We start from the raw sequence: 25,241 nt of genomic DNA on the forward strand, positions 1-25,241 counted from the left end.
GTATTTAGTTTCAGAAATGGAAAACATAACACAAGAACTAATTGTCCTCTAACTTCTTGCCTTAATGCAGGTTTTATTCCGGTGTGCAGCCTCGGGATGTCTCAGATCGGCCGCATGAACCTCGGAAAGGACGCCAGCACGTTTAAGTACTACACCATGTGTGGCCTCCAGGAGGGCTTCGAGCCCTTTGCTGTCAACATGAACAGGGAGATAACCATGTGGTTCAGCAAGCGTTTGCCCACCTTTTTCAACGTACCCCAGGACCACATGCACATCGAGGTAGAGAGCACCATCCCTTATTATCATCAGCTTTCATGAGCCGCGTTTCCATTTCAGAGGTGTGCCAAAGTTTTTTTGATATTCTGCTAATGTAGAAAAACACAATCTTGCTATTGCAGTGTTTCCATTAATTAAGAAATACAGTTAAAATCAGATGTAAATAAGCTTGTTCACATGAGAAGTGATTAAAAATCATGTTTTCATTTAAGTTTTGATAAAGCTAAAAAAGCGCTTCATCCTAGCCGAAACACTTTTTATCAAAGCGTGAGCCTTGTTTTTCAGATGTCGCGTGTTTTTGTTTTATATTTAACCCTTATTGGCTGAAAGGTGACGCCCCACACATTTTTACAAGTCAGATTTGCACTACAGTAACTCTGCAATACTTTGTGCCATCTGGAAAACAACAACAGTTTCTGAAAGGGGAGACGTTGCACTTTCCAGGCAATATCGGGTTATTACGGTAAATTCACTCCCGCTGTTGCAGGGAGCAACAGCGTAGTTTAATAGACGATAAATTACAAAAATAACTGCTAAATGTTGAACGTTCCAGTTGTTATGGATAAATGGGCATACATATTTTTATTCACAGGACATTTAAAGAACTTTGCACAATTAAAATAAGCAAAAATATCCAGGCGGAGATTTGAAACTCAGACCTTGGGGTTAAAAACTTTCACTATGTAATAAAAGATTGTATTCCTGCATACAGTCCTACCTGTGGCATTATTGCTGTCCGGGTCCAAAACAACCAATAGGAGCCAGGAGGGGAGGGTCTTGGTGTTGTCAATCATCCTCACGAACGTGCTGGAAACCGTTTATTCGCCGTCAATGATGGCTATTCTGAGTAGCCTGCGCATTTACACAGGCTCTGCTATCAAGCAGAAGCTGTTGGGTAGCAGAAACCAGGAGGCCAGAGATTGATTGTCAGCACTGAGCCCTGCCTACTGGCTCTGATTGGTTGTTTCTAGGTAGCACTGAGAGAAGACGGAGGAGCTTGATTTTGTTTCACAGATTCTGTCTCATACTGCCCTGCCATGACTTAGTGACAGTTTCAACAAATATGTAAAATATATTTTTTTATAAAAGCCTTAAGTTCCAGGTTTAAATTCCAATTTGTGACGTTTTATGGTCAAAGTAAACGCAGCAAAAGTGGCCACAGATTGCTGTTGGTGGACATCCTCACTGTCTTTGGGATTTGTTTCTTGTCCTCTTAGGTTACCAGGATTGACGGGACAGTGGACAGCCCCCCGTGTCTCAAGGTCACACATAAGACGTTTGGCACCCAGAACAGCAACAGCGACATGGTTTACTGCAGGCTGAGCATGCCGGTGGAGTTCTACTCTGCAGACAGGCTGCTGGACGAGTCGCTGAAGCTCAGGTGAGGCTTCTGCACTCAGGTTGAGGTTTCATCCTCACAAGAGCCTGTTTTTTTTTTTTTTAAATAAAGAAATTAATGAAAAATCTAAGGTTACTTTGGTTCAAGTTTCCAATGTGGTTTGGAAACGTTTGGAGTTGGACTGAAATATTTTCCAGGAATGGATGAGGTTGGCAAATAGAGAATGGAAAAACTGTTTCTAGATTTCATCCTTCTTTCCACAGTTCAAAAGTTCCTTCCATCCTTATATTTATCTATCCGATTCCTTTCTTTTTATCCATTAATCCATTTATCTTTTTTTCCTTTTTAACCATTAATTTATCTATTCATCCATTTCCTTTCTTTTTACACATTTATCTATTATCTTTATGTTTTCCTTTTTTATCCATTTTCTTATTTATCTATCCATGTATTTGCTTTTCATCCATTGGTTTATCTGTTCATCCATCCGTTTCCTTTCTCTTTATTCATCCATCTATTTACCTATCCATTTTCTTTTCTATTAATCCTTTTGTTTATTTATACATCCATGTGCTTTCTTTTTATCTATCACTTATCTGTTCATTCATCTGTTTCTTTTCTTTTCACCCATTTGTTTATTTGTCCATCCATCTGTTTTCTTTTTAATCCGTTTGCTTATCTATTCATTCATCCATTTCTTTTTATTCATTCATTTATCTATTTATCCATCCATTTTCTTTTCTATTTATCATTTATCTATCGATTTTTTCTTTTCATCTGTTTATTTATCCATCCATCTGTTTCCTTTCTCCCAGCTGCTGTCAGAACCTTTTTATTTAAACATGTTTGTTTTTTCAGCCAACCTCCCAAAGAAGATGGAAGTACTGACTATGGAAGCATCACAACTGTAAATCACCGCTAGTTCTTAAACTTACTGATAAAACATCCTTTTTTAATCTTCACAATATGCTTTCCCATTTCATTGAATTATTTTTATTTTTAAATCTGCAGTACTACCACTCGGTGAGAGTGTTTGCCGGACAGGACCCGGCCAGCGTGTGGGTGGGCTGGGTCACACCAGACTATCACTACTACAGCAAGAACTTCAGTCTCAGCAAGACGCAAACCGTCACCATCACCCTGGGAGACGAGCGGGGCCGGGTCCACGAGAGGCAAGCTGCTGGTTTTTAAATCTGGGAATAAACAACGTTCAGATTCTCTTCAATAATGTCATTCCTCTGACCATACCTAGAAACTGAAGTCAAATTAAAGTGAAGAATGAAACGTCACAGTGTATCTGAATTATGGGAAATAAAGCAGATTTATCTAGAACACGTCAAACATAAGGCCCGTGGGCCAAATCCGACACGCTGTAGCTTTTTATTTGGCCCTCTAGATTCTAGGCTAAACACTAAGTGAGCTTAAATATTATGTTATCTATCAAATCAATTAAGTTTCTATCTGTTTACTGCCAAATCATATCAATCAGTCCCTCCAGTTTCTTGAGAATTATCGTGGAAATTCATGCAAAATCAGCAAATTGCACTAAAGCATAATTGGGAGTTTATTGCAAATTTTTGTCAAGAATTGTCAAAAACTTGTGCTAAACAGCTGCCTCAGCTTTAATTGATGTCAGAGAGTAATAAAAAGTCACACTTACTGTCATAAATAAGTGCAAATATTTCCAAATTAGTACCGCAAACACTTTGATTTTTATTGGAAAAAATCACAAGAAGAATCACGAAATCGTGGAGGAACTGAAAAGATGTTCAGTAATATTTAATTTTAAGGATTCACTGATATTTTAACAGTTTGATCATGTTTTATCAATGCATTCTGGCACAACCGGCCCTTTAAGAGGATTCATGATCTGGATTTGGCCCAAAACAAAAATGAGTTTGACACCCCTGATGTAGAATGATTCAACTATGTATTCCAGAAATCATTGCAGTTGCTTAAAAAAATATAGTTTTATCTTTCAAACAACAGAGAAGTTATAGAAGTTACATGACCCTCATTATAAAAAGGTATTAGTTTCTTTATCTAGATCAGCATTGAAACCCAAGTTCGATATTTGTTCAAAGCCTTAATTTTACCTGGGATTTTTAGTTTTTTATTCTGCAAAACACAAATCCAATCTGAATTATTGAGAATGTTTCAAAGTTTCTGAGCTCTTCCTGTTGTTGCGCTTGCTGCAGTATCCAGAGGAGCAACTGCTACATGGTGTGTGCAGCAGATGCACTCGGCCCGTCTTCCTCCAGCCGCTCAAACACCGACCTGGAAATCGGCTGTCTGGTCGACTTGGCCACCGGCCTCGTCTCCTTCACCGCCAACGGCAAAGAACTGCCTACAGTGTATCAGGTTAGTAAGACACTATCGTTGTAAAAACGGGATGCCACAGGGAACACGCTTCAATGGGAGGCTTATTTACGCCAGCACATCCATCCAATTCAGCCGGAAGGCAAAACAGAAATAAATTGGGATGTATATATGTTTTTTATCTATTTTTGTTTTTCGGTGGATGGTAAAATCTCTGCAGCATAAACTTTAAAGACTTTCCAAAGTTGTTTTGGTAAATAATGAAATAATTCAACATTAAAAGTAAATGTTTAATCTTTTTCTTCTCTGTTCATTAAATTGATAAAAACTCCCTTTTTCTGTCTTTTTTGTCAAAACTGTAAAGTTTGATCCGATTCAAAATAAGTAAATCTTTGGCAAAAAATCATCTCGATATTAAATTTTTTAAAATGAATTTGATTTAATTTAGTTATTTTATCCATTTGCTTATTTATCTATCCATCTGTGTCCTTTTTGTCCATTGGTTTATCTCTTCATCCACAGAACAGATAAAGATTATTATTTATAATAAATTTATAAGTAAATTTATTCATTTTAAAATAAATAAATTGTATTTTATGGGTCTTGAATTTCAGAAATTACAAGTAGCTGTCGTAACCCATCTTTGTCGGACTGTTTTTGGTTACTTAATATTAAATTGTTCTTAAAAAGCAGCTCCAGTATCACAGCTCAGTGTTTTAAGCGTTTTTAAAAAGTAAAAATCTCTGTTTTTGTTTTTTCCTGTATCATTTATTAATGATCTTTTCAACTGGACCTCAGAATTGTTGATCATTCAGATTATTGTTGATCTTCCACATATCAGTGATGCTTCGCTGTTTGAATATTTTGAGGAATAAATTTGAAAAATCTTCTCTGTTCATTACTGATGCATGTCGTTACTTTGGTTTGTTTGTTTCCAGGTGGAGCCGAACACCAAGCTGTTCCCGGCTGTGTTTTGCTGCCCCACCAGTTCCAACCTCTTCCAGTTTGAATTTGTCAAAATACAGGTTTGTCTCAATTTGCTTCCATTAAACATTAGATTTAATATGCAGGAGTGTTTTAAAAGGCAGCGTTAGAGCTAAATATTCACGTTAATCTTTCTGAAGAACAAACTTTTATGAACTGAAGGAACCAAAGATGGTTTCCTCTGCCCTCCCTGTCGTATCCCAGGATGCCATGCCGCTGTCGTCAGCCATGTTCAGAAGCGAGCAGCGGAACCCGGTTCCTCAGTGTCCACCGCGTCTGGATGTGCAAACCATCGTGGCCGTGCTTTGGAGCCGGATGCCAAACACCTTCCTAAACGTGGAGGCGGCTCGGGTCAGTGAGCGGCACGGCTGGGTGGTGCAGTGTCTGGAGTCTCTGCAGATGATGGCCGTGCACATACCTGAGGAGAACAGGTAGCATGTGAAAGACTGACGGAAACGTCTCATCTGACTGAATGTGTTCCTCAGGGCAGCTTTGAATCGTCAGGTTTTTTGTCCTTCAGAAGTTTACATGCAGCCATTGTAGAAAATAATGGGGTTGACTTGCATTTGAGCTGCTTTTCTTCTGGAGTTGGAAAAAAAATTCAGTTATTAACAGGAATAATATTCAGAAAAATCTCAGTAAGTTGAAGAGAGACCATTTCTGGAAGTCATCGACAAACTTGTTATAATTTGGTCTGGATATTTGACCACTCTTCTCCCTTCTACACCGAGCATGTCGGCGCCGACACAGCCAAATTTGCAGTACCGTAACTCTGCGATACTTTGTCCTATCTGAAAAACTCCAACAGTTTCTGAAAGGAGAGACGTTGCACTTTCCAGCCAGTATTGGGTTATTATGGTAATTTCACTCCTGTCGTAGCACAGAGCATGTTTTTCTTCGGTTTTAATAGATGGTAAATTGCAAAAATAACTTCTAAATATTGGAAGATCCAGTTGTTATGGATAAATGGGCAAGTATATTTATTGACAGGACATTTAAAGAACTGCAAATAATTAAAAAAAAGCAAAAATATCCAGGCAGAGATTTGAAACTTAACACTCAGAGGTTTAAAAAATCTGTATAGTTGATTTGTTTTACTGGAGCATTCTCAGCTTTTAAGAGATCAAGGACTTGAGAAAATGATTCAGAAAGCTTAAGGTTGGCTTCCAAGACCAGTTTAAATGTGTCACTGGGTTCAAACATCTAGCAGTGTTTCTTTGACATCCATTTTCACTTCAAGATGGGAATTGTGACTCTGTGGCCGTCTCTCCCAAAATGAAAGTCCCTGAGACTTTCATTTTGGGAGTAAAGAAAGAGCATATCAATTTTTCACATGGCTACTCTCCTCCTTGTACGCTGCTGGGCTTTATTTTAATTTTTGAAACAAATGTACACATGTACCCTCCGGTACATCGTGCGCCTCTCATATCGTATAAATAACCATGCAGGGGTTATTATTTTAGTCTCAGTCCAGCCCAGCCTTCAGCTGAGGATCGGATTCAATCTACGTTGAGGTTTTATCAGGAACTGCACAGTGGGATTTACAGTAATCCAAGTGAGATTTAGTGAAAAACATGGATTATAAATCCTCTAATCGTGGGCTGGGTATAGAACGTATTTAAACACTTTTAAATTTTCCTCTGTGTTTTATTGTAGCCATTAGCTAAAAACCAAAAAGTTAATATTATTTCTCATGAATGTACAATCAGGATACCAGATTGCCAGAAAAAAAACAGAAATGTAGACATATTTACACATTTATTACAAAAGAAAAACTGAAATATCACATATTTTACTGAATGACTGACCTAATTTCAGGGAGGAACCTGATCAACTGGAAAAAGCACCACTGTGTCGAGTTTAAAGCCAAAGGTGAAGCGAATGACTTAAAGTAGCATTGTGGAAATGGATTAAGGAATTGCATTGTTCAAATATACTATTTTTGTATTTAGTTCTGCTAAAATGCAAAAATATTTGAGTAAATGTAAAATTTAAAAGAATTTCACATTTTTACACAATTTTATATTTTATAAAAAATTGAAATTTCTAAAATTTGTTTAATTTCTGAAATTATTTTTTTATTTAAAGCAAAAACATTTTTTTTATTTTAAATAAAAAAAATATATATTTTTTTAGCAGAACTAAAAAAGATCTTACAGCAAATCTAAAAAATAAAAAGATTACAAAAGATAAACAATTCTCATCTTACAAGGTTTTTGTAAGATAACTAAATCTTGTTTGTAAGATTTTATTATCTTGCAAAACAAAATCCTGTTTTTAAGGCAATTTTGTTGTAATTACCTAAAACAGCAGGTGCATTTAAATCTCTACAGAACAGTGCAACCGCAAATGAGTTTTTTTTGGAAATAGACCCCAAACAGGATGAACCCTAGAGGTCAAACGAGAGACGAAACGTTTCCCTAAATCAAGGCTCAACGAATGGTAGATATTTTTCTGTCGTTCTGCAGGTGTTTGGACATCATGGAGCTGTCGGAGCATGAAGACCTGAGGACGTTTCACTCCCACACTCTGAAGTTGTACTGCGCCCTCTGCGCTCTGGGAAACACGCGTGTGGCTCACGCTCTCTGCAGCCACTTAGACCAATCACAGCTTCTCTACACCATCGACAACCAGTACCTGTCGGGCATGCTCAGAGAAGGCTTCTACGACGTCCTCATCAGGTGGGTAATCTATTTATTTTAAAGGTTTTGTTGGCTCTAGTGGCCTTTACTTGAAAGTAGTCTGACAGGAAAGAGGGTAATGAGAGAGGGGCAAATATTGCCAGGCCAGGAATCGAACCTGCGACTACCGCAACGAGGACCAACGCCTCCATATGTGGAGCAACACCTTCTCTTTTTGTTTGTTCCTTTTTCTTTTAGGTGATTATAAAAAAACAAAACCCGCCTCATGGTTTCATTTCAGCAAAGTATATAGAGAAGACATTATCCTGATGTATGGCTGTTTCAACCATACATCAGCTTCAGTGCCAATAAGTGCTATCATGATGAAGTGGTAAACACAATCAACGTCACATTTACTCAGTAAATCAAATTAATGGAAGAGATGTATTTATGTAGCCAGCTCACATCTCCTGCGTCTGAATATCCTTCTTTTATGAATCCATCTCTGCCTTCAGTTTCCCTCAGCTCTGTGTATTTTGTCTCTAATGAGCCGAGCTTTCCTGTAGCTTTTGAAGTGATCCCACTTTTCTGAGGCTCTTTTGAAGTCTTTTCTCTGATTTTTGGGTAATTTCACACTCACTTTCACGATATTATCGGACCATTTTCAGAGAAATGTCTGTCATTTAAGCCACTTAACTGTGACTTATGACTCATTCAGGTTGAGGATCCCAAACTCAATGGCTTAACAGAGGAGTTGGCTAAAAAAAATGAGATTTTTTGGCCAATTTGTTCATAGCAGCATGTTCCAAAGATGCAGTTTTAGTTGTTGTTCATTTTTCTACCATAACACACAAAGAGCAGTGTGTTCAAGGCACTTCAAGGCGTGTAAGCGTTTTGAAAAAAGTCAACATTTTTCTGGCACTAACAATTTTAGTAATTCCAGCTGACCAAAACCTAGAAAGTTTTAGTCTGATTTAAAAGTCGAAGATATTGTACTTCAATGAACAGATTGATTTAGGTACAAAACAAATGTTTATTACAGTTTTTGCACCAAGTTATTCTTGGATAATGAGATTTTAGTGTTCAGTTTTTCCTACTTTGAGTTCCTTTCAGATTGAGCTGTTTTAGGGCCTTTAAATTTAAATGAGCCGCTGCTGGCCACGCCCCCAATTGAATGTTTACACCCCCCCCTTAAAACCTGCAGCAAACAGATGAACAATTTTCTAACTGTACAGCTTTGAAAAGCAGAAGTGGAGCCTCCTGCACAGCTAACAAGAATGCAGCAAGTAGTTTCTGGACAGCAAGTCAATAACAAAACATTTGTCTTTTCCAGCAGCCATTGTACAGCTCATACAGCAGTAAAATTAGCTGACCAAACCTGCTGGAGCTCGGCTTAGGTTGCTAGGTAACGGTGCAGTGCCTGTCAGTAGTAAGGTTTTTGAAACAGCTCATTTTCCAGACACAAAAAACCCCATTAACTTATTGTTTTTGAAGCACTTGGGTTGTTTTTAGAAGCAGTGGAGACCAAAAAGGAAGCATACAAATGTGCAAAATATGAATTTTGCATCATAGGTCATTTTAAAAAAGGTTGTGTTTCTTTATACACTGAGTTTGATCTGATTTCATCTTCATAGTGGCATGTTTTATCTTGTGGGTTTAGTCTACAAAAGTTATCCTGCCAGTTACATTGGATTAGTTATGAAAATCACCACCACTTTTTTATTTTTTTCATCCAGCATTCATCTAGAGACGGCGAAAGAGGCACGGCTAATGATGAACAACGAATTCATCATCCCTGTGACGGACGAGACCCGGTCCATCAAGCTGTTCCCGGATGAATCCAAGCACCATTCTCTTCCCGGAGTCGGCCTGAGCACTTCCCTCAAACCCCGGGTTAACTTCTCCCCGGTCGGCATCATCAGCACCAAACGCCACCAGCTCCTCTACAGCCCCCAGATCCCCCTGGGCGTCCTGAAGGAGAAAGCCATCAGCATGCTGACGGAGGCCGTGCAGGGAGGAGGCTCCCACATCCGAGACCCGGTAGGCGGGAGCCTAGAGTACCAGTTCGTCCCCATCCTGAAGCTCATCGGAACGCTGCTCATCATGGGGGTGCTGACCAGCGACGAGGTGAGGCTGATTCTCCTCCTCATTGAGCCCAACGTGTTTGGGGAGGCCAAGGAGGGAGAAGAGGGGAGCGGGGGCGAGGTGGTGGTGGCGGGGGAGAAAGAGGAGGTGAGCAAGAACGAGGAGAAGGCTGTGGAGGCGGGAGAGGAGGAGACCAAGGAGAGCAAACCGGCCGCCAAAGGTCTGCTGGAGAAGTCCCTGCCGGAGTCTGTTAAACACCAGGTGATGAAATATTTTATTTCAGTGAAAAAATGCTAAATGCTAGGGGATGTATTATAAATCTACTTGGCTGTTACTGCTTCTAAAAACAGCTTAAGTGGTTTAAAAAAAACTTTCCAGCTGGTTTTTTAGCAGCAAGTTAATGACTTTTGCTGTCTGTTTCAAAAACCTTCCGAATGGCAGATTAGCCTAAATTTTCAATCCTAGTGGAACTCTGACTGTTACCTAGTGACCCAAGCTTAGCTCCAGCATGTTTGGTCAGCTGGTTTTACCACTGTACAATGACTGCTGGATAAGACAAGTGTTTTGTTGTTGGACTGGCCATCCAGAAACCACATGCTGTATTCTTGTTGGCTGTGCAGGAGGCTCCACTTCTGCTTTTCAAAGATGCATGGTTGTATAATTGCGGAACTGTTTGCAGCCATTTTCACGTGAGAATATAAACGCTGAGTTGTGGGGCATGGGCAGCAGCAACCTATCTAGAAGACAGAGGCCCTAAAACAGTTCAAAGCTTTTTTTTTTTTTTTACCCAAGAATAATTTTGTACAAAAAATGTAATGAACATGTTCTGTTGAGCCTATCGATCTGTCCTAACCTGTTCCAGGAACCATAATAGGTCACCTTTCAGAGCTAATGAAGTCAAAACTACCTTTATTTCATCAGATAGAGATAAAAAATGTTCTTCATCTGATCAGATTTCTGCTGTTTCAGATGTGCGAGCTGCTGCACTACTTCTGCGACTGCGAGCTGCAGCACCGTATCGAGGCCATCGTCTCCTTCTCCGACCGCTTCGTCTCCAAACTGCAGTACAACCAGAAGTTTCGCTACAACGAGCTGATGCTGGCTTTCAACATGTCCGCCGCCGTCACGGCCAAGAAGACCAAGGAGTTTCGCTCGCCGCCACATGAGCAGGTGCCGCACTTTAACGCATGCAAACCTATTAGCTTATGATTAAAATCAAATAAGAGATGGACAGGTTTTTATTTCATTACTAGTGGAGTTTTAGAGCAATAGTTAATTTTGACAGATATTCTCTCATTAATAGAAGTTAAAGGCAGGCCAATGTGTTAGGAAATATTCTTGTACATGTTTGTCTCGAGTCTCATAATTCTGAGTATTTTTTCACTCTGCATACCAAATTGTTCAAATTAGCTGGAAAAACATTAACTTTAGTTGCTGGATCTCCTGATAAATCATTAAATCAACTGATTCCTTCGTCCTTTCAACTCTTCCTGTTTAATTTTTCCCCATCAGAGAAAAACCCTTTAAAAACTCATCAGTCAGAGCCCTTCAGAGGTTTTGTAGTCCTCAAAATGCTTTCGGTTTCCATCGTCTCCTAACTTTATTTCGGGTTGGAATACCCAAAGGGCAGCTTGGACTGCATGTGAAGCTAAATTGAATCGGCTGTTCGGTCGAGCCCAACATCTGGCATTTAAGAGCAGGAAAATATGAAATGACGGCACTTAAAGTGTTTTATGTTTTCAATTTAAAGTTTCAAGGTCGTTGTGATGTTTTGTGGAAGATTTTAAGCACAACATTATATAAGTCTGATGTTGATGGAACTATGGATAAAACTATTATTTATAAGGAAGGACGTATTAATGTTTTAATAGTAAAGAGAAGTCTGTATGGAGCTTTTTTACGTGCTCTTAAATAGAAAGTTTGGGTTTATTTAACACTGGTTTGTGATTCATAATCATACAGCATCATTATTTATTCATGTTAGTTAAGGTGCTCAGATACATTTTCTTAATTTTTTTTTCTTTATTCCTCGTGTTATTCTCCAGTTCTTAAAATCCAAGTCATTGGGAGACATTCCTGAGGGATTATGCAAGTAATTATTCACGTGACTGTGTCTCAGATAATTTGATCTCCACTCTTATTCCTGGTTTAAATTTCATTTTCATTGATTAAGTCTTTACACAAGCATCTTATTTGCTCATTTCATCCTCATTAACTCTTCTTCTCTCAAGTTTCCCTCAACTTTTTGTTCCTCTAACCTTCTGTAGCTCGTCTTGTTTCTTTCAGATCAATATTCTGCTGAACTTCAGTGCAGGGGAGGACTGCCCTTGTCCCGAGGAGATCCAGGATGAACTCACGTCTTTCCATGAAGAATTACGGCTGCACTGTGGTAGAGTTCAGCTGCTCATTACAGTTAGACAATCACGACTAAACTAGGGGTTTCTGCTCTCAGTCCACACACAGCTGCAACTGTAACGGGATTTTTACAACAAAAGACAACTTATAGACATCTGTGCTATGTATTTTTTTTTTTTAAATAACAACCATTTTATTTCTACTTTTAGGATTTAGCATAAAGGTCATTTTTAATCTGTGGTATGGAAAATGATTTGCAACCTAATAAGACAGAAACCATATTGCTGGTACTTTTAGCATCATTCTTTGAGGAAATTTACTACAAATTACAAATATTGAAGAAAAACCTGCTAGGCTGCATTTGTTTTTTCATCTGCAATGTGTAAGTTTCACTTTAACCATCAATGTTATTAAAAATCAGACTGTAAGATCAACAAATTATAATTAAATCAATGTAATCAATAAATGTGACTCATTCTTGTTAGATAACATAAAATGATGAGAAACAAACATTTTAAACAAAGCTGTTAGGAGGAATTGTTCCAAAGAGCCACAGGTTGCAAACCTCTGGGCTAAATAGTATTTTCACACAAAGTGTAAATGTCTTTATTTTAAAGGCTTGATTGAGATTATTTACGCCTGATTTAGCAGCAATTTTGTTGTAAATGTTGAGCAATCGCATTAAAACTCAAAGAAAGGCGTTTGCCCTGGCAGGAATCCCCGTGGAGGAGGAGGAGGAAGAGCAGGACACATCGATTAAAGGTCGGCTCCTGGCTCTGCTCTACAAGATCAAGGGCCCGCCTCAGAAGACAGAGGAGGAGCCCGCAGAGACAGAACAGGCCGCCCCGAGTAAGCCAACGACGCACTGATGAGGAAAATGTTCTGGTGATCCAACAGCTGAGCTCTACAGATTACGAGGGCGATTCCTTCCCCTCCCCCTCGTCCTCCGTTACACTGGAAAAAGGAAGGGGATCTGTGAAAACCTGATCGGTTTCATGTTAGAAAAAGAACCAAATCATCCTCCAGGGTCTGCCTGTGTCATTAAAGTAAATGCTTAAATATTTATCCAGCTTCACATCAAACGGCTTCAGTTCAAGATCAAATCAAGTCCACTTTGATTCCAAAATAATAATCTGAGAAATCTGGTGAGCCATGGAGATTTCTTTATCCCTGTTTTTATTCAGATACTTGTTGGTAAGTGCTGGACTTCAGTTCAGGCAGGGGTCAGTGGTTTTTACACTTTACTTGCTTCCTTTTGCTGAATGTGTGGCTTTGTCCAGGTTCATAGAATAGAAAGACTAATCTGCCGAGTCTGTAAGACTTGAGGCTATGAATTTTAATGCTGTGTTCCATTCTCGCCCAGCTAGCCTGCATAATTGAAGAGCTACATAGAGGTGACAAATGATAACAGGGGTGATTCTGAAACACAATTTAGTGTTGAGGCCCTACTTTTAGGAATTTTATCTGCCAACAGTGAGATTTGAGTTGAATTTGAAAAACGCTTTGCTAGTTATTTAGGTTATCAGATTAATTGGTTTGTTGAACTTTGTTCCAAAGATGAAGTTGTAATACAGCATAATGCTTGTGTGAGTGTAAAGCTTTCAGGGCTTTTGTAATGGAGAAAAAGCAGCAAGAGTGGATTATTTTGTGTTTAAACTCCCTTGTTAAAAGTGTAATAGGGTTAGATGACACAGAGCAGCTGTGAAGCTGTCGGAGTTTAACCTTCAGGGCGTTCGGCTCCCTGCCTCGTCCCTCATTAGGATTCTGCTGGAATACGACCCTTTGTTTGCTACAGATGTTGTGCTTTGAAACTCTCAAAGTTCAGCAATGCCTTTGGTGTGCCGATGTTATCACAGAGACTTGCACAACATTTATCTAAGAGAGAAGAGAGGCTACTTCAGGTTTGTGAGATTAGCTGCAGTGCTATCCTTTCTGCGGTGTTTTAAGGTGAATAAAGTAGCCAAATTACATCCTAAGGTTTTATATGAATGCTTCTGGGAGTATATTTAAAGTTTAATTTCAAATGTCAAATTAAATATATTTGGATATTATGTAAGTTCTTTTGTTTCGGATGGAAAATATCAAATTTCTTGCAGTGCTTTCTTGCAGCAGTGCTGCAAGAACTAGACAGTTCTTGCAGAACTGTCTAGTTCTGTACGAATTACAGAAATTCTGAAATTTAAAAAAAAATTTTCTAGAAAATTTCTGAATTCAATCTATAAATGTACATTTTCTTTCTAGCAAGTTTCTGACTTTTCAAACTCAGAAATTTTCAGTATTTCTTTCTAGACATTTTCTGAGTTTAATCAGAGAATTAAATTTTTTTTCTAGCAAATTCTTGACTTTTAAATCTCAAAAGTTGTTTTTTCTAGAAATTTTCTGTGATTAATCTAAGAATTAAATTTTTTTTCTAGCAAATATTAAACTTTTCAAGCTCAGAAATTTCCTTGTATTTTTCTAGAAAATTTCCAAGATTAATCCAACAATTTTTCCTGCAAATTTTTGACTTTTCAAACTCTGAAATGTTCTCATTTTTATTTCTCCACATATTCTAAGATTAATCCAAGAATTTAAGTTTTTTTCTAGCAAATTTTCAACTTTCAAAACTCAGACATTTCCTTCTTTTTTTCTGTTTATAATGGCCCCAATGTGCCATCGTAGTTTGGCTCATTCTTATTTAGCAACATTAATACTAAAGGACATCGTACCTGCAGTCAAACATGGCGGTGGCAGTGTGATGCACAAGTAGATGAAGAAAGATCCAAATCACACTAGGAAGTCTGTTACTTAAAGGCTCCAAAACAAAAGGAAGGTTTTTTAGTGGCGCAGTCTAAAATTGAGATGCAGAGTCACGACTTTAAACCAATTGTTCATGTTTAAAAGCCTCTCAGTGTGGCTGAGTTGATGGAGATTGATGTGTTTTCCTTCCTCCTCCAGCCAACCTGAAGGAGCTGATTTCTCAGACGATCACCAGCTGGGCCCAGGAGTCCCACATCCAGGACCCGGAGCTGGTCCGAGTCATGTTCAGTCTGCTGAGGAGGCAGTATGATGGCATCGGCGAACTGCTGCGGGCCATGAAGAAATCGTACACCATCAGCGCCGCCTCGGTGCAGGACGCCATCAACCTGCTGGCCTCTCTGGGTCAAATCAGGTCGCTGCTTTCAGTGCGCATGGGCAAGGAGGAAGAGAAGCTCATGATTGATGGGCTCGGGTAAGAGGACCGAAGGGAACACGGTTCTGGAGATGAACGGTGATGTAAAGCGCATAGATTTATTTCGTTTTTGTGGTTACAGGGACATCATGAACAACAAGGTTTTCTACCAGCATCCCAATCTGATGAGAGTTTTGGGAATGCATGAGACGGTCATGGAGGTCATGGTCAACGTCCTGGGTGGAGACAAGTCCCAGGTAAAACACCCACACACATGCACACACATGCAGATGCACACACACAGTTGTGTTTTCATCACTTGTGGGGACTTCACATTGACTTCCATTAATTTCTACAGCCTAACCCTTACTTTAACCTTTACCCTAAACCTAACCATCACATACCTAACCACTAACCCAAAAACAATTTGCCTGATGGGGACTAAGAAAATGTCCCCACAAAGAGCAGTGGTCCCCATAACCCCACATTGTAATGGGTTCCCATAAGGATATGAAAACCTGATACACACACACACACACACACACACAGGCAGTTTAAACCAGATATTTACATACACTGGATGATTCTGGATTAGGGATGAATTATCCAAATTAAAACTTTACAAAATCAGATGTGTAATGAGCAGCTTAGAAAAGTTCTTCTTTTCTTTAATCTACCATCAACGCAGGTTCAGGAAAAGATGATTTCTAGTTATGCTGGTTGATCTGGTATTGTATAGCAGAATATATTGTTTTGCACTCTTCAATGACAGTAAGAAATTGAGAATTATTTTAAATTGAGAAATATATTATTATAATTAATATATAATTATAATAATATATTATTATTATTATTATTATATTATTATAATAATATAATGCTTATGCTTGTGTACAAATACACAAGCATATTCTTGTTTTATCTTAGCTAGAATTTGAATTACCTAAATTATTTCTATTTGCTAAATGCCATAAAACATAGTAAGAACTTTTTTTTTCTCACTATGTTTTATGATAGTTGATTTATTGATTTATTACTTACTGCAGCAAACATATTTCATTGGCACTTCTGCATTTTTAAAAAATATATTTCTTAATGTGGGATGTTTTCTGTACAGACAAAAAATGATCCAAGTAAAGAAAAATATTTGAAAACTTTTTACTTTGGTAATTGTAGACGGTGCTATTTAATATATTTTAATTATTTGGTCATAGCATCTCCTATAAAATCAGGGATTGTCGTAAAATATGAGCGAAGGCTAAATTTAAATTCATATTAGGTTGTACTTAAAACAAATTTTATCCTAAGACGCAAGAGGAACCTAAAGCAACAGCCTAACACCCTGAAGAACCACAGGAGTAACGGAGACGGCGCAGGGACTGGATCCGGCTTGAGAGCGGCTTCTGAATGCATGCTGACAGAAGCTGGAGGAGCCAGCTGGGATTAAATGCCAGAACCAAACAGGGATTGAGCCTCAGTCTGACAGACAGACGGACCTCCGGGAAGCTCTAAGACCCGATGACTGACGCTGACGATCAGATCAGTCAGAGACGGATTCCAGTCCGCCACTCGATACGCCTCTCACTGTGGCCATATAAAGCTCCCGGGGGTTGTAATATGTATTTTATGACCATCTAGGTTGCATCATTAATTAGCTTTTATTTATACAATTAGGTTTTTTATGGTTGATAATAAAATAATATTTGGCTGTGTGATAGATGGACATTCAGAGAAGTTGCTTTAGTCGTCAAGATCTGCTCATGACTCAAGTGGGATTTAGTGTGATTGAAAGTTAAGCAGCTGCTTGATGAGATTTTCTTTAAAACATTAGTTTACTTGCATTTTTCACCATTTGTCAATACTTTACCGTAATCTTAACTCAATTCTGGGATCAGTCGACTGATTGATATGTAAAAAAAAAAACTTACTCTCTGGGTCTCCCAGCTGTATTAAAGTGAAGCTAAAACCGTGTGTCTCTGTTTTCGACAGGAGATTGCCTTTCCCAAGATGGTGGCCAGCTGCTGTCGATTTCTGTGCTATTTCTGCCGCATCAGCCGGCAGAACCAGAAGGCCATGTTTGACCACCTGAGCTACCTGCTGGAGAACAGCAGCGTAGGACTGGGTAAGGCAGCGGTGTCAAACTCTTTTTTTATGTTGGACCAAATCCAGATCATCATTGCTCTTAAAGGGCCGGTTGTGCCTGGATGTATTGATAAAACCCGTTCACAAACTGTTAAACTATCAATGAATCGGCAGAGATCTGCCTCCTGGATGATCGGTATCGGAATCGGCATCAAAAAACCTGATCGGAGCAGCCCTAGTAATACCACTCTCCATTTCAAAATGCTAATTAATGAGAGCATCTTTGCTTGTTTGCTACTCCTGTAAGATTTAAATCCATCCATCCATTCATTTTCTTGCACCCTTGTCCCTTAGTGGGGTCGGGAGGGTTGCTGGTGCCTATCTCCAGCTAATGTTTCGGGCGAGAGGCGGGGTAAGATTTAAATCAAGAACCATAATAACACCGGTATTATGTGCTCTGCAAAAAATACAAGTTTTACCAAGTATTTTTAGTCTAGTTTGTAGTGTAAATGCTTTATTTCAAGTGTACTAACTTTAAAGTAGCTCTTCAGCAAGATATAGGAGCTTGTTTAAAGTCAATAATTCCTTAATTCTGATTAATATTCCTAAGTATTGGTTCCACTAATAGGAGGAAATAACACAAAGATATTTCCTCATACTATAAGTGAGGAAATCTCTCAATTATAAAAGACATTTAATCAATAATAAGGAATTATTGACTTAAAACAAGTTCCTTTATCTTGCTAAAATGCTGCTTGTACGCTAATTTTGTCTTATTTCAAGTGCAGTAAGATATTTCTCTGCAAACTAGACTAAAAATACTTGGTAAGATTTTGTGTTTTTGCACTATGAGCTAATAATAGTCAGTACTGTATGTGCATAATGTAGCTTAGGAATGATGAAGTATCTGGTTTTGACATGTTAGTATGAGGCACCCCAAAGTAAACTCTGCTTAGGACCCCAAAAGGCTTGGGGCCCCATTCTGAAAATTAACATCGTGTTGTTTTGTAATTTCTGGAACCAACAGATAATCAGATCTGAATACTATTTTAAGGTTGTTGTTGTTGGTAAAACTGCAGAAATCTGGAAAAATAAGGAATTTCTAAATGAAATCATATAAGAACTGAGGTATTTACTGATGCTGCATGTTTTGTATTAAAATGCCAAGTTGTCTTAAAGAGTTTTTAGCTAATCGGTGTTAAAACTCAGTCATAAACAGGCTGTGTTTCCAAGTACAGCCAAGATATCAGGTTAAGAGGAAGGCAACTGGTGGACTGAGCAGGATGGCGAAACGGTGAGACAGGCAGGGTGGGACTGACGACGGCACGCAACAGTTGTTGTCCAACAAAACACATTAGATCAGAGACTTCCAAAGTTATACAGGTTTTAGATTTCCTCCTGAATCAGATGATTGGTTCACCAGTGGAGAACCTGAAGACATGTTGAGGAGGAGGTTAATTAGTCATTTGAATCGGCTGCGTTGGAGTGACGCACCTAAAACTTGGCGCACACCGACCCTCAAGGACTGAAGTTGGGCACTCCCAGCTGTAGACGTTTGCCAAGTCTCTTTAAAAGCATAATTTGATCTGCAGAAAATACTTGGAGGGTGTAGTCAGTATAATGTGACTTTCAAAATAAGATCATGAAACAATAGGAGAGACAAAAACTAATGACAAAAGTCCCCAACCAGCCAATTTGGTTCAGAGACTTCATGATTTATTTTATTTTTTCTGTTTTGTTTATTTATTTTTTAAAATATTTAAAATGTCCTCCACTTACAGTGTTAAATGTCCATTAGAATTTAAATGTTCTTTGTATTAGTTGAAAATGGTCTTTGAAAAAAGCAATATTATCGTTTATCGCAATAACTTCTGGAACAATTTATCGTCCAGCAAAATTTGTTATCATGACAAATCATTAGAAGTTTACGATCTGGAAAGATAATTTTATTACTGGTTGGTTTGCTCTTGTGAAAACACATTTTCTTCTTGTGTTTTCATAAGATGACTAGAATTCTCTTAATTTGAATGTTAACGTTTTTAATTTTTTTAAATTAAAATTCAGATTTTTAGTTTGGCAAAACTGTTAGACTAAGTGTATGCCAAAGTCCAAGTCCTTTAAATGTTTAGATTATAAGAAAAGGTAATAAATTCCCAATTTACTGTCCACTGTTACCATTATTAGAATAAAATTATTAAATTAGAGCAGCAATAGAAAAGAAACAAAATATATTGTGGAAGTTTCTTGGTACAAATGGAATAAATTAATTTAAGGGAAGCAGTTGATACAGCTAACCACACTTTATTACTCTTAAATATGTGAATATGGGAGAAAAGGGACATTTTTCTACTGGCTAAGTAATTATTTGACAAATAGGAAACGGTTAGTACAATTACAAAAAAAAAAATCAGATGTTTAAGTGAAGATTAATTGTGGTGTCCCCCAGGGATCAGTGCTTGGACCATAGTTTTTTTATATTATATTTCAAGAACATTTATGAAATATAAAATATTGGGGTTTTTTCTTTTGCTGATTATAATGCTTTTTAAAAAAAAATGGTATAGAATTATTAGTTTGTCTGTAAGACATCTAAACTTGAGAGGTTTACAGACAAATTGTAATGAAACCAAATTTATGATTTTTGGTAACGGACAAATAGATGATTCTATGATATTCCAGTGGAAAGAGTATGAAATTATTATAAACTTAAATGTAAATCTCATGTAAAATAAATAAAATAAAAACCTTGGTGAAGTATTTAATTTTTAAATAAAGTAAAAAACAAAAAAAAAAACAACCCAGGCCTTGGTGACATGTAGCTAAAAATAGGATGAGTTTTTCTCTTTGCTGGTTTAAAGCTGTGACCGCAGCGTGGCTAAGTGGTTGTGACTGTCCTCTTAAAGTATAAATATTTTACTTTCTCCTTCTGGCTCCTGTGGGTAATTTATCCTGTCATGATCTGACAGCTGCATTTATTTTGAGATTAAATAACACATAGGTGGATTCAGGGTGATAAAACCAAACCTTTCAGATTGTTGTAAATAATTTGGATAATTTTACACGAAAAGAAAAGTTAGTACTTTTTCAAGGCTTTGCAGTAGAAACGGAAACATTGAATCTGATGTGATATGTTACCACCTTTTATTGTTTCATTTAAAATTAACTTTTTTGTTTGTGTTCAGCGTCTGAAGCGATGCGAGGCTCCACTCCTCTGGATGTCGCAGCATCTTCAGTGATGGACAACAACGGTCTGGCTTTGGCTCTGGAGGAACCTGACCTAGAAAAGGTTGGGCAAACCTGGAAAATCTCTCTAAATAACAAAAGTTTAAACACCTAAACATGCCAGGTTAGCCTCAAACTATCAATCTGTTGTAAGATTTGAAATAACGAGTGAAAATGACACACTTACAGGTGCATTTCAATAAAAGATAACAAATTTTAACTAACAGAGTTTCATTAAAGTTATGCTAATTAGATAAATCGTTTATTTCTTTAACTTGCTGATAAAAAATGAAGAGCCCACTGCAGTGAACTCCATTGAAAACCTCCTGTTTTTTCCTCCAAATATTGGTTTCTGATCTGAGTTAAAACATCAGTATTGTTGTTTCTAATTGAATAGGATCTTTGCATTATTAGAGCTCTGAAAGCTCTGCATTTCTCATTTTCTGCAAATAAATACAACATTTTTGCTTGTAATTTCAGAAACATGTTGTCAGTAGTTCATAAAATAAAAGAAAAATGTTTATTTCACTCAAACATAAACCTATAAAAAGTAAAATAAGAGTTGTAGTGATACAATATATTAATTTGTACTTATATATTTAAAAAAAACTTTTTGAGGCTGCACAGTTTGAATTTCACATAATAAATAAATAAAAAGTATTTGGTTTCTGCGTGCATGTTTATTTCTATACTCTGAAACTCTCCGAAAACATCCATGATCCATTTATTGGTGAACCAAGCAAAGCTTGTAGTTTTATTTTTTTCCTCCTGCTGACTGTTTATATCAAACAATGTGATTTTTGAAGCATAATTCAATTTGCGCTAGTCGCATTTTGTCTAAAAATACATAAATATACGTAAAATGCTTCAGTTGACGAAATAAATCAGAACAAAAAACTTATTGGTTCAGGACAAATGTTTCCATTTTGGATATAATTTTGGGATTAGAAACACACAAGTCCATATTTTCACACAGTTGTAAATAATGTCAGAAATGCCCAGGAGTCTTACCCAGACGTGTGTGTGTTCAGGTGGTGACGTACCTGGCAGGATGCGGCCTGCAGAGCTGTGCCATACTGGTTGCCAAGGGTTACCCGGACCTGGGCTGGAACCCCATAGAGGGAGAGCGTTACCTCTCATTCCTGAGATTTGTCGTCTTCTGCAATGGTACGTCAATCAACTTTCATATCAAATATTCCCTCAGAGATGATCTTTCAGTGAATTAAATAGTGTAGCTCCGACAATCAGGAGTGATTACCTTGAAATTGAATTGTATAGCTTAGAAAAGTCGTGGTTGTGTTTAAAAAGGGATCATTTAGGATAGATTATGTAGGTGAATGTGAACTGTGCACACAGATTAATAGAAAAATGCATTATGTTGATAGAAATAAGAACAGGATATGCTGTGACTAAAAGAAATCTGCCAGGAAAGGCTGCCAAGCTGCTGCTGAGTAGCCAGGACTAAGAAGTAAAAATGTTGGTCAGCCTTTTCAACACTTCCAGTAATAACTGTGCTCCAGCTGACTCCGTCCATTCCTTTTGTGCGTGATATGAATCGTTAATGTGCACGGAAGATTAATGTGGAGCTCCTTCTGGCTGTAGGTGAGAGCGTGGAGGAAAATGCTAACGTGGTGGTGAAGCTGCTGATCCGACGTCCCGAGTGCTTCGGCCCCGCTCTGAGAGGCGAGGGGGGACAAGGTCTGCTGGCTGCGATGAAGGAGGCCATCAAGATCTCTGAGGATCCCGCGTTGGACCTGCCCAAGAGCCCGGCTGGAGCCACCGCGGGGTAGAAATATCTCCAGTTTCACTGGCTCCCTCTAGCTTGTAAACCAGACTTGGACAAAGGTCTATTTATAAGGGAACCTACTCTTCAAAATTCACGTTTTTATATTTTTATTTGAGTCTCAATTGTTTCTAAAACCAATCCAAGCTCTTAAAAGAAGCACCCAGCCATTATTTTGGCAGTAAGTTAATGTTTTTTGGTGTCTGGAAAATGAACTGTTTGCATCTGTTTGCAGCAATTTTTTTGTGCGAATGTAAATGTTGGCACTTTAAATTTGGATTTAAAGTGCCCTAAAACAGCTCAGTCTGGGAAATATGCAGAACTAAGCAGACTAAAATCTCACTATCTAAGAATGATTTTGTGCAAAAAACTACTATGAATATGTTTTGTATTGCACAAAAGCCTATCCTGTTCAAAGAAGCAAAATATGTCACTTTTAAAGGTTAGAAATAGTTCCTGAGTGAAGCTTTGAAGGTCAGCTTAAAGCTAAAAAAAAACCAGATGCTGTTGAGAAGCTTTTATTTTGCTCAAATGAGAGATGCTGCTCTCATTCCACCCTTGATCAATTACATCAACCTCATCAGATTGTTTAAAAACCCCAAAGGAAATCAGAGGCTCAGATGCTCTTCATTGAGTTTTCCAAAGGAATCAAGGCTGGATCTGTTTTATAGGGCAAGTCTTTGTTTTTAATCATGAGTTTATTGTGTTGCTAAAGATCCAAAGCAGCTTGATTGTCCTCCATCCACAGGAAAAAGTCTTGACATTCTCATTTTAAAATTCAGTTTTTATAATAAGCACGTCTTCACTGAGGCTCTTTAAATGTTTATATATTTTAATTTGTCATTTGTGTCTGTATTAACCAGTGTATTTACTTATTATAATGGAATGAAAAAGAAAAGTGTTTCCTCATGTTTCCCAGTCGGCTCCGAACACTTCCCAGTTATGAACTGCTTTGTATTTATCTAGAAAATCCCAGTAGGATAGACTGAAAATCTTCTCTAGCAACATTTTTACAAAGCTACAGATTTAATTAGGTGATTTAAGGGAAAATAACATAGTTGTATCTTTGATATTTACTGGAGCTGCAGCTTCTTTCTTCAGTGTTTGTTCACATTGTTATGCAGAAGCTGAAACACAGTGGAGCTTTAATGCTGAATGTATTTATGGCCTGAGGCGAAGCCGGGCATTTTGGAATTATAATCAGCAAAATATACAATGCAGCGGGCATGAAGGAGCTCAAAACGCAGTTACACACCAAGACAACTGCAAAAAGAAGCTGTGAAAGAGGCCAGAAAGTTGATCCCAGGCTCCCGTTTGTGTGCTGCAGGTCTGGTGAAGAGGAAGGAGAAGTTATCCACATGGGCAACGCCATCATGTCCTTCTACTCCGCCCTCATCGACCTGCTGGGACGCTGCGCTCCAGAGATGCATGTGAGGGAAACTGTTGATTAAATTACATTTACGCCTCAGTTAATGGCTGGTTGGCAAATAATTAATTATAAATCAATTAACAGGCTCCCGGCACATTTTTCACAAAAGTTCGTAGTCTGTTTACTGGAAATATTTCCATTCATGACTAACTTTGAAAACAAAAAATCAGCAATCAGAGAAGGAAAGCTTTATAGTCTGGAATTCAGATATATAGCTGAGATTTTACTTTTCATTTCATTTTTATTTTTGTGCTTTTTTGCACTTTGCATGATCCAGTCTTCAGTGTTCATCTTTTCTTTACAGCTTATCAATGCAGGAAAAGGTGAAGCGTTGCGTATCAGAGCCATCCTGCGCTCTCTGGTTCCCACGTCAGACCTGGTGGGCATCATCAGCATCCCCCTCAAGATGCCTGTGATTAACAAAGGTCGGCACATTTTAGTGGCTGGAGTCATTTCTGGAGATGTGAGAGTAAAAAGCTTTCGGCTGTAGCAGGAAATGGTGTTTAGTTTTAAAGTTATAATCATGTTTTCGCTCAAAATGCACAGGTCACATCTCAGTAAATGGAATATTCCCAAATGGAAACTAAAATAATTTGATCAACTTTTCATCCAAGAACCTCAAAGAATTTTTTAAAAATTGTATTATGTAAACATCCATCAACTTTTTTTGGTGTTTTTAGCCTTTGCTACTAAAGAAACAGCAGTTTTCCTTTTTCTGTAACAATATAAATACATAATTTTACCTAAATTATTGTGTACAAATATGGCAGCAGCAACAAAATCTGAAATATCTGCACTGTTACTTTTTTATTTTTCACGTTTTTATTGTGGCATATGCATCATTTGGTATTATTTTAAACCATTAACTTTTTACTTTCAGTTAGTCCTCATACCCTCATCATGAAGTCTTTAGTAGCTTTCTAAAACACACTGGGAAATTTAAAACATTAGATGCAGTGTTTAATCTGAGTTGTTTAATCTGAGGAGTTTAATCTGGACTGCAGACGGATCCGTGACAGAACCCGACATGTCGGCCTGCTTCTGCCCGGACCACAAGGCCCCCATGGTGCTTTTCCTGGACAGAGTTTACGGCATTGAGGACCAGAGTTTCCTGCTGCAGATGCTGGAAGTCGGGTTCCTGCCGGACCTCAAAGCCTCGGCGTCTCTGGACACGGTGAGTCCAAAAGAACCTTCGTCTAATTCACAACTCTTAAGTTAAAATAACTATACCTTTAAGTCACTTCAAGGGAAGAAAAAGCTTCTCAATAGCTTTTCAGACATCCGATTTATTAGTGAAATATCGCGATTTTGAGATGTCACGAGGCACCACTTTTATCTAATTATATGCAGGTGTGAGCACCATGGGAATTTTTGTCTGAAAATGTCCAATGTTTCAGATTTATTTGTGTCTCACTTGTTTTTTTTTTTGTTTTTTTTTTATGGTAAGCCAAAAAGTTCTGCAATCTACTAATAAACAGGTCACTAATTCAGCTGCATCGCCACAATAAATTAATTTGTATTAAAAATATCTGGAAATACTTCCAGTCATTTTTTACTTTTTCACTTTTAAGCTTCAGTTTTATTCAGAAAACTTC

General features: G+C 37.9%; 1 protein-coding gene across 10 annotated transcripts in view; it reads left to right on the forward strand.

Annotated features, from left to right (window-relative positions):
* ryr3 (ryanodine receptor 3) overlaps nt 1-25,241 on the forward strand; it is a 125,124-nt gene that overhangs the window by 58,857 nt on the left and 41,026 nt on the right. For all 10 annotated transcript variants that reach the window (XM_081602359.1, XM_081602355.1, XM_081602358.1 and 7 more), the window contains 21 exons: nt 71-279; nt 1,494-1,657; nt 2,474-2,522; nt 2,627-2,787; nt 3,814-3,976; nt 4,873-4,959; nt 5,123-5,349; nt 7,387-7,599; nt 9,276-9,885; nt 10,594-10,794; nt 11,911-12,013; nt 12,694-12,828; nt 14,917-15,190; nt 15,273-15,387; nt 17,120-17,252; nt 20,395-20,498; nt 21,466-21,601; nt 22,037-22,220; nt 23,545-23,647; nt 23,951-24,071; nt 24,651-24,820. In XM_081602359.1, coding sequence (XP_081458485.1) covers nt 71-279; nt 1,494-1,657; nt 2,474-2,522; nt 2,627-2,787; nt 3,814-3,976; nt 4,873-4,959; nt 5,123-5,349; nt 7,387-7,599; nt 9,276-9,885; nt 10,594-10,794; nt 11,911-12,013; nt 12,694-12,828; nt 14,917-15,190; nt 15,273-15,387; nt 17,120-17,252; nt 20,395-20,498; nt 21,466-21,601; nt 22,037-22,220; nt 23,545-23,647; nt 23,951-24,071; nt 24,651-24,820 — 3,662 coding nt within the window. The remainder of the gene's footprint in view (nt 1-70; nt 280-1,493; nt 1,658-2,473; nt 2,523-2,626; nt 2,788-3,813; nt 3,977-4,872; nt 4,960-5,122; nt 5,350-7,386; nt 7,600-9,275; nt 9,886-10,593; nt 10,795-11,910; nt 12,014-12,693; nt 12,829-14,916; nt 15,191-15,272; nt 15,388-17,119; nt 17,253-20,394; nt 20,499-21,465; nt 21,602-22,036; nt 22,221-23,544; nt 23,648-23,950; nt 24,072-24,650; nt 24,821-25,241) is intronic.

Source organism: Poecilia reticulata, chromosome 21 (genome assembly GCF_904066995.2).
Source record: "Poecilia reticulata chromosome 21, P_reticulata-male-v2, whole genome shotgun sequence".
Taxonomy (NCBI): Eukaryota; Metazoa; Chordata; class Actinopteri; order Cyprinodontiformes; family Poeciliidae; genus Poecilia; species Poecilia reticulata.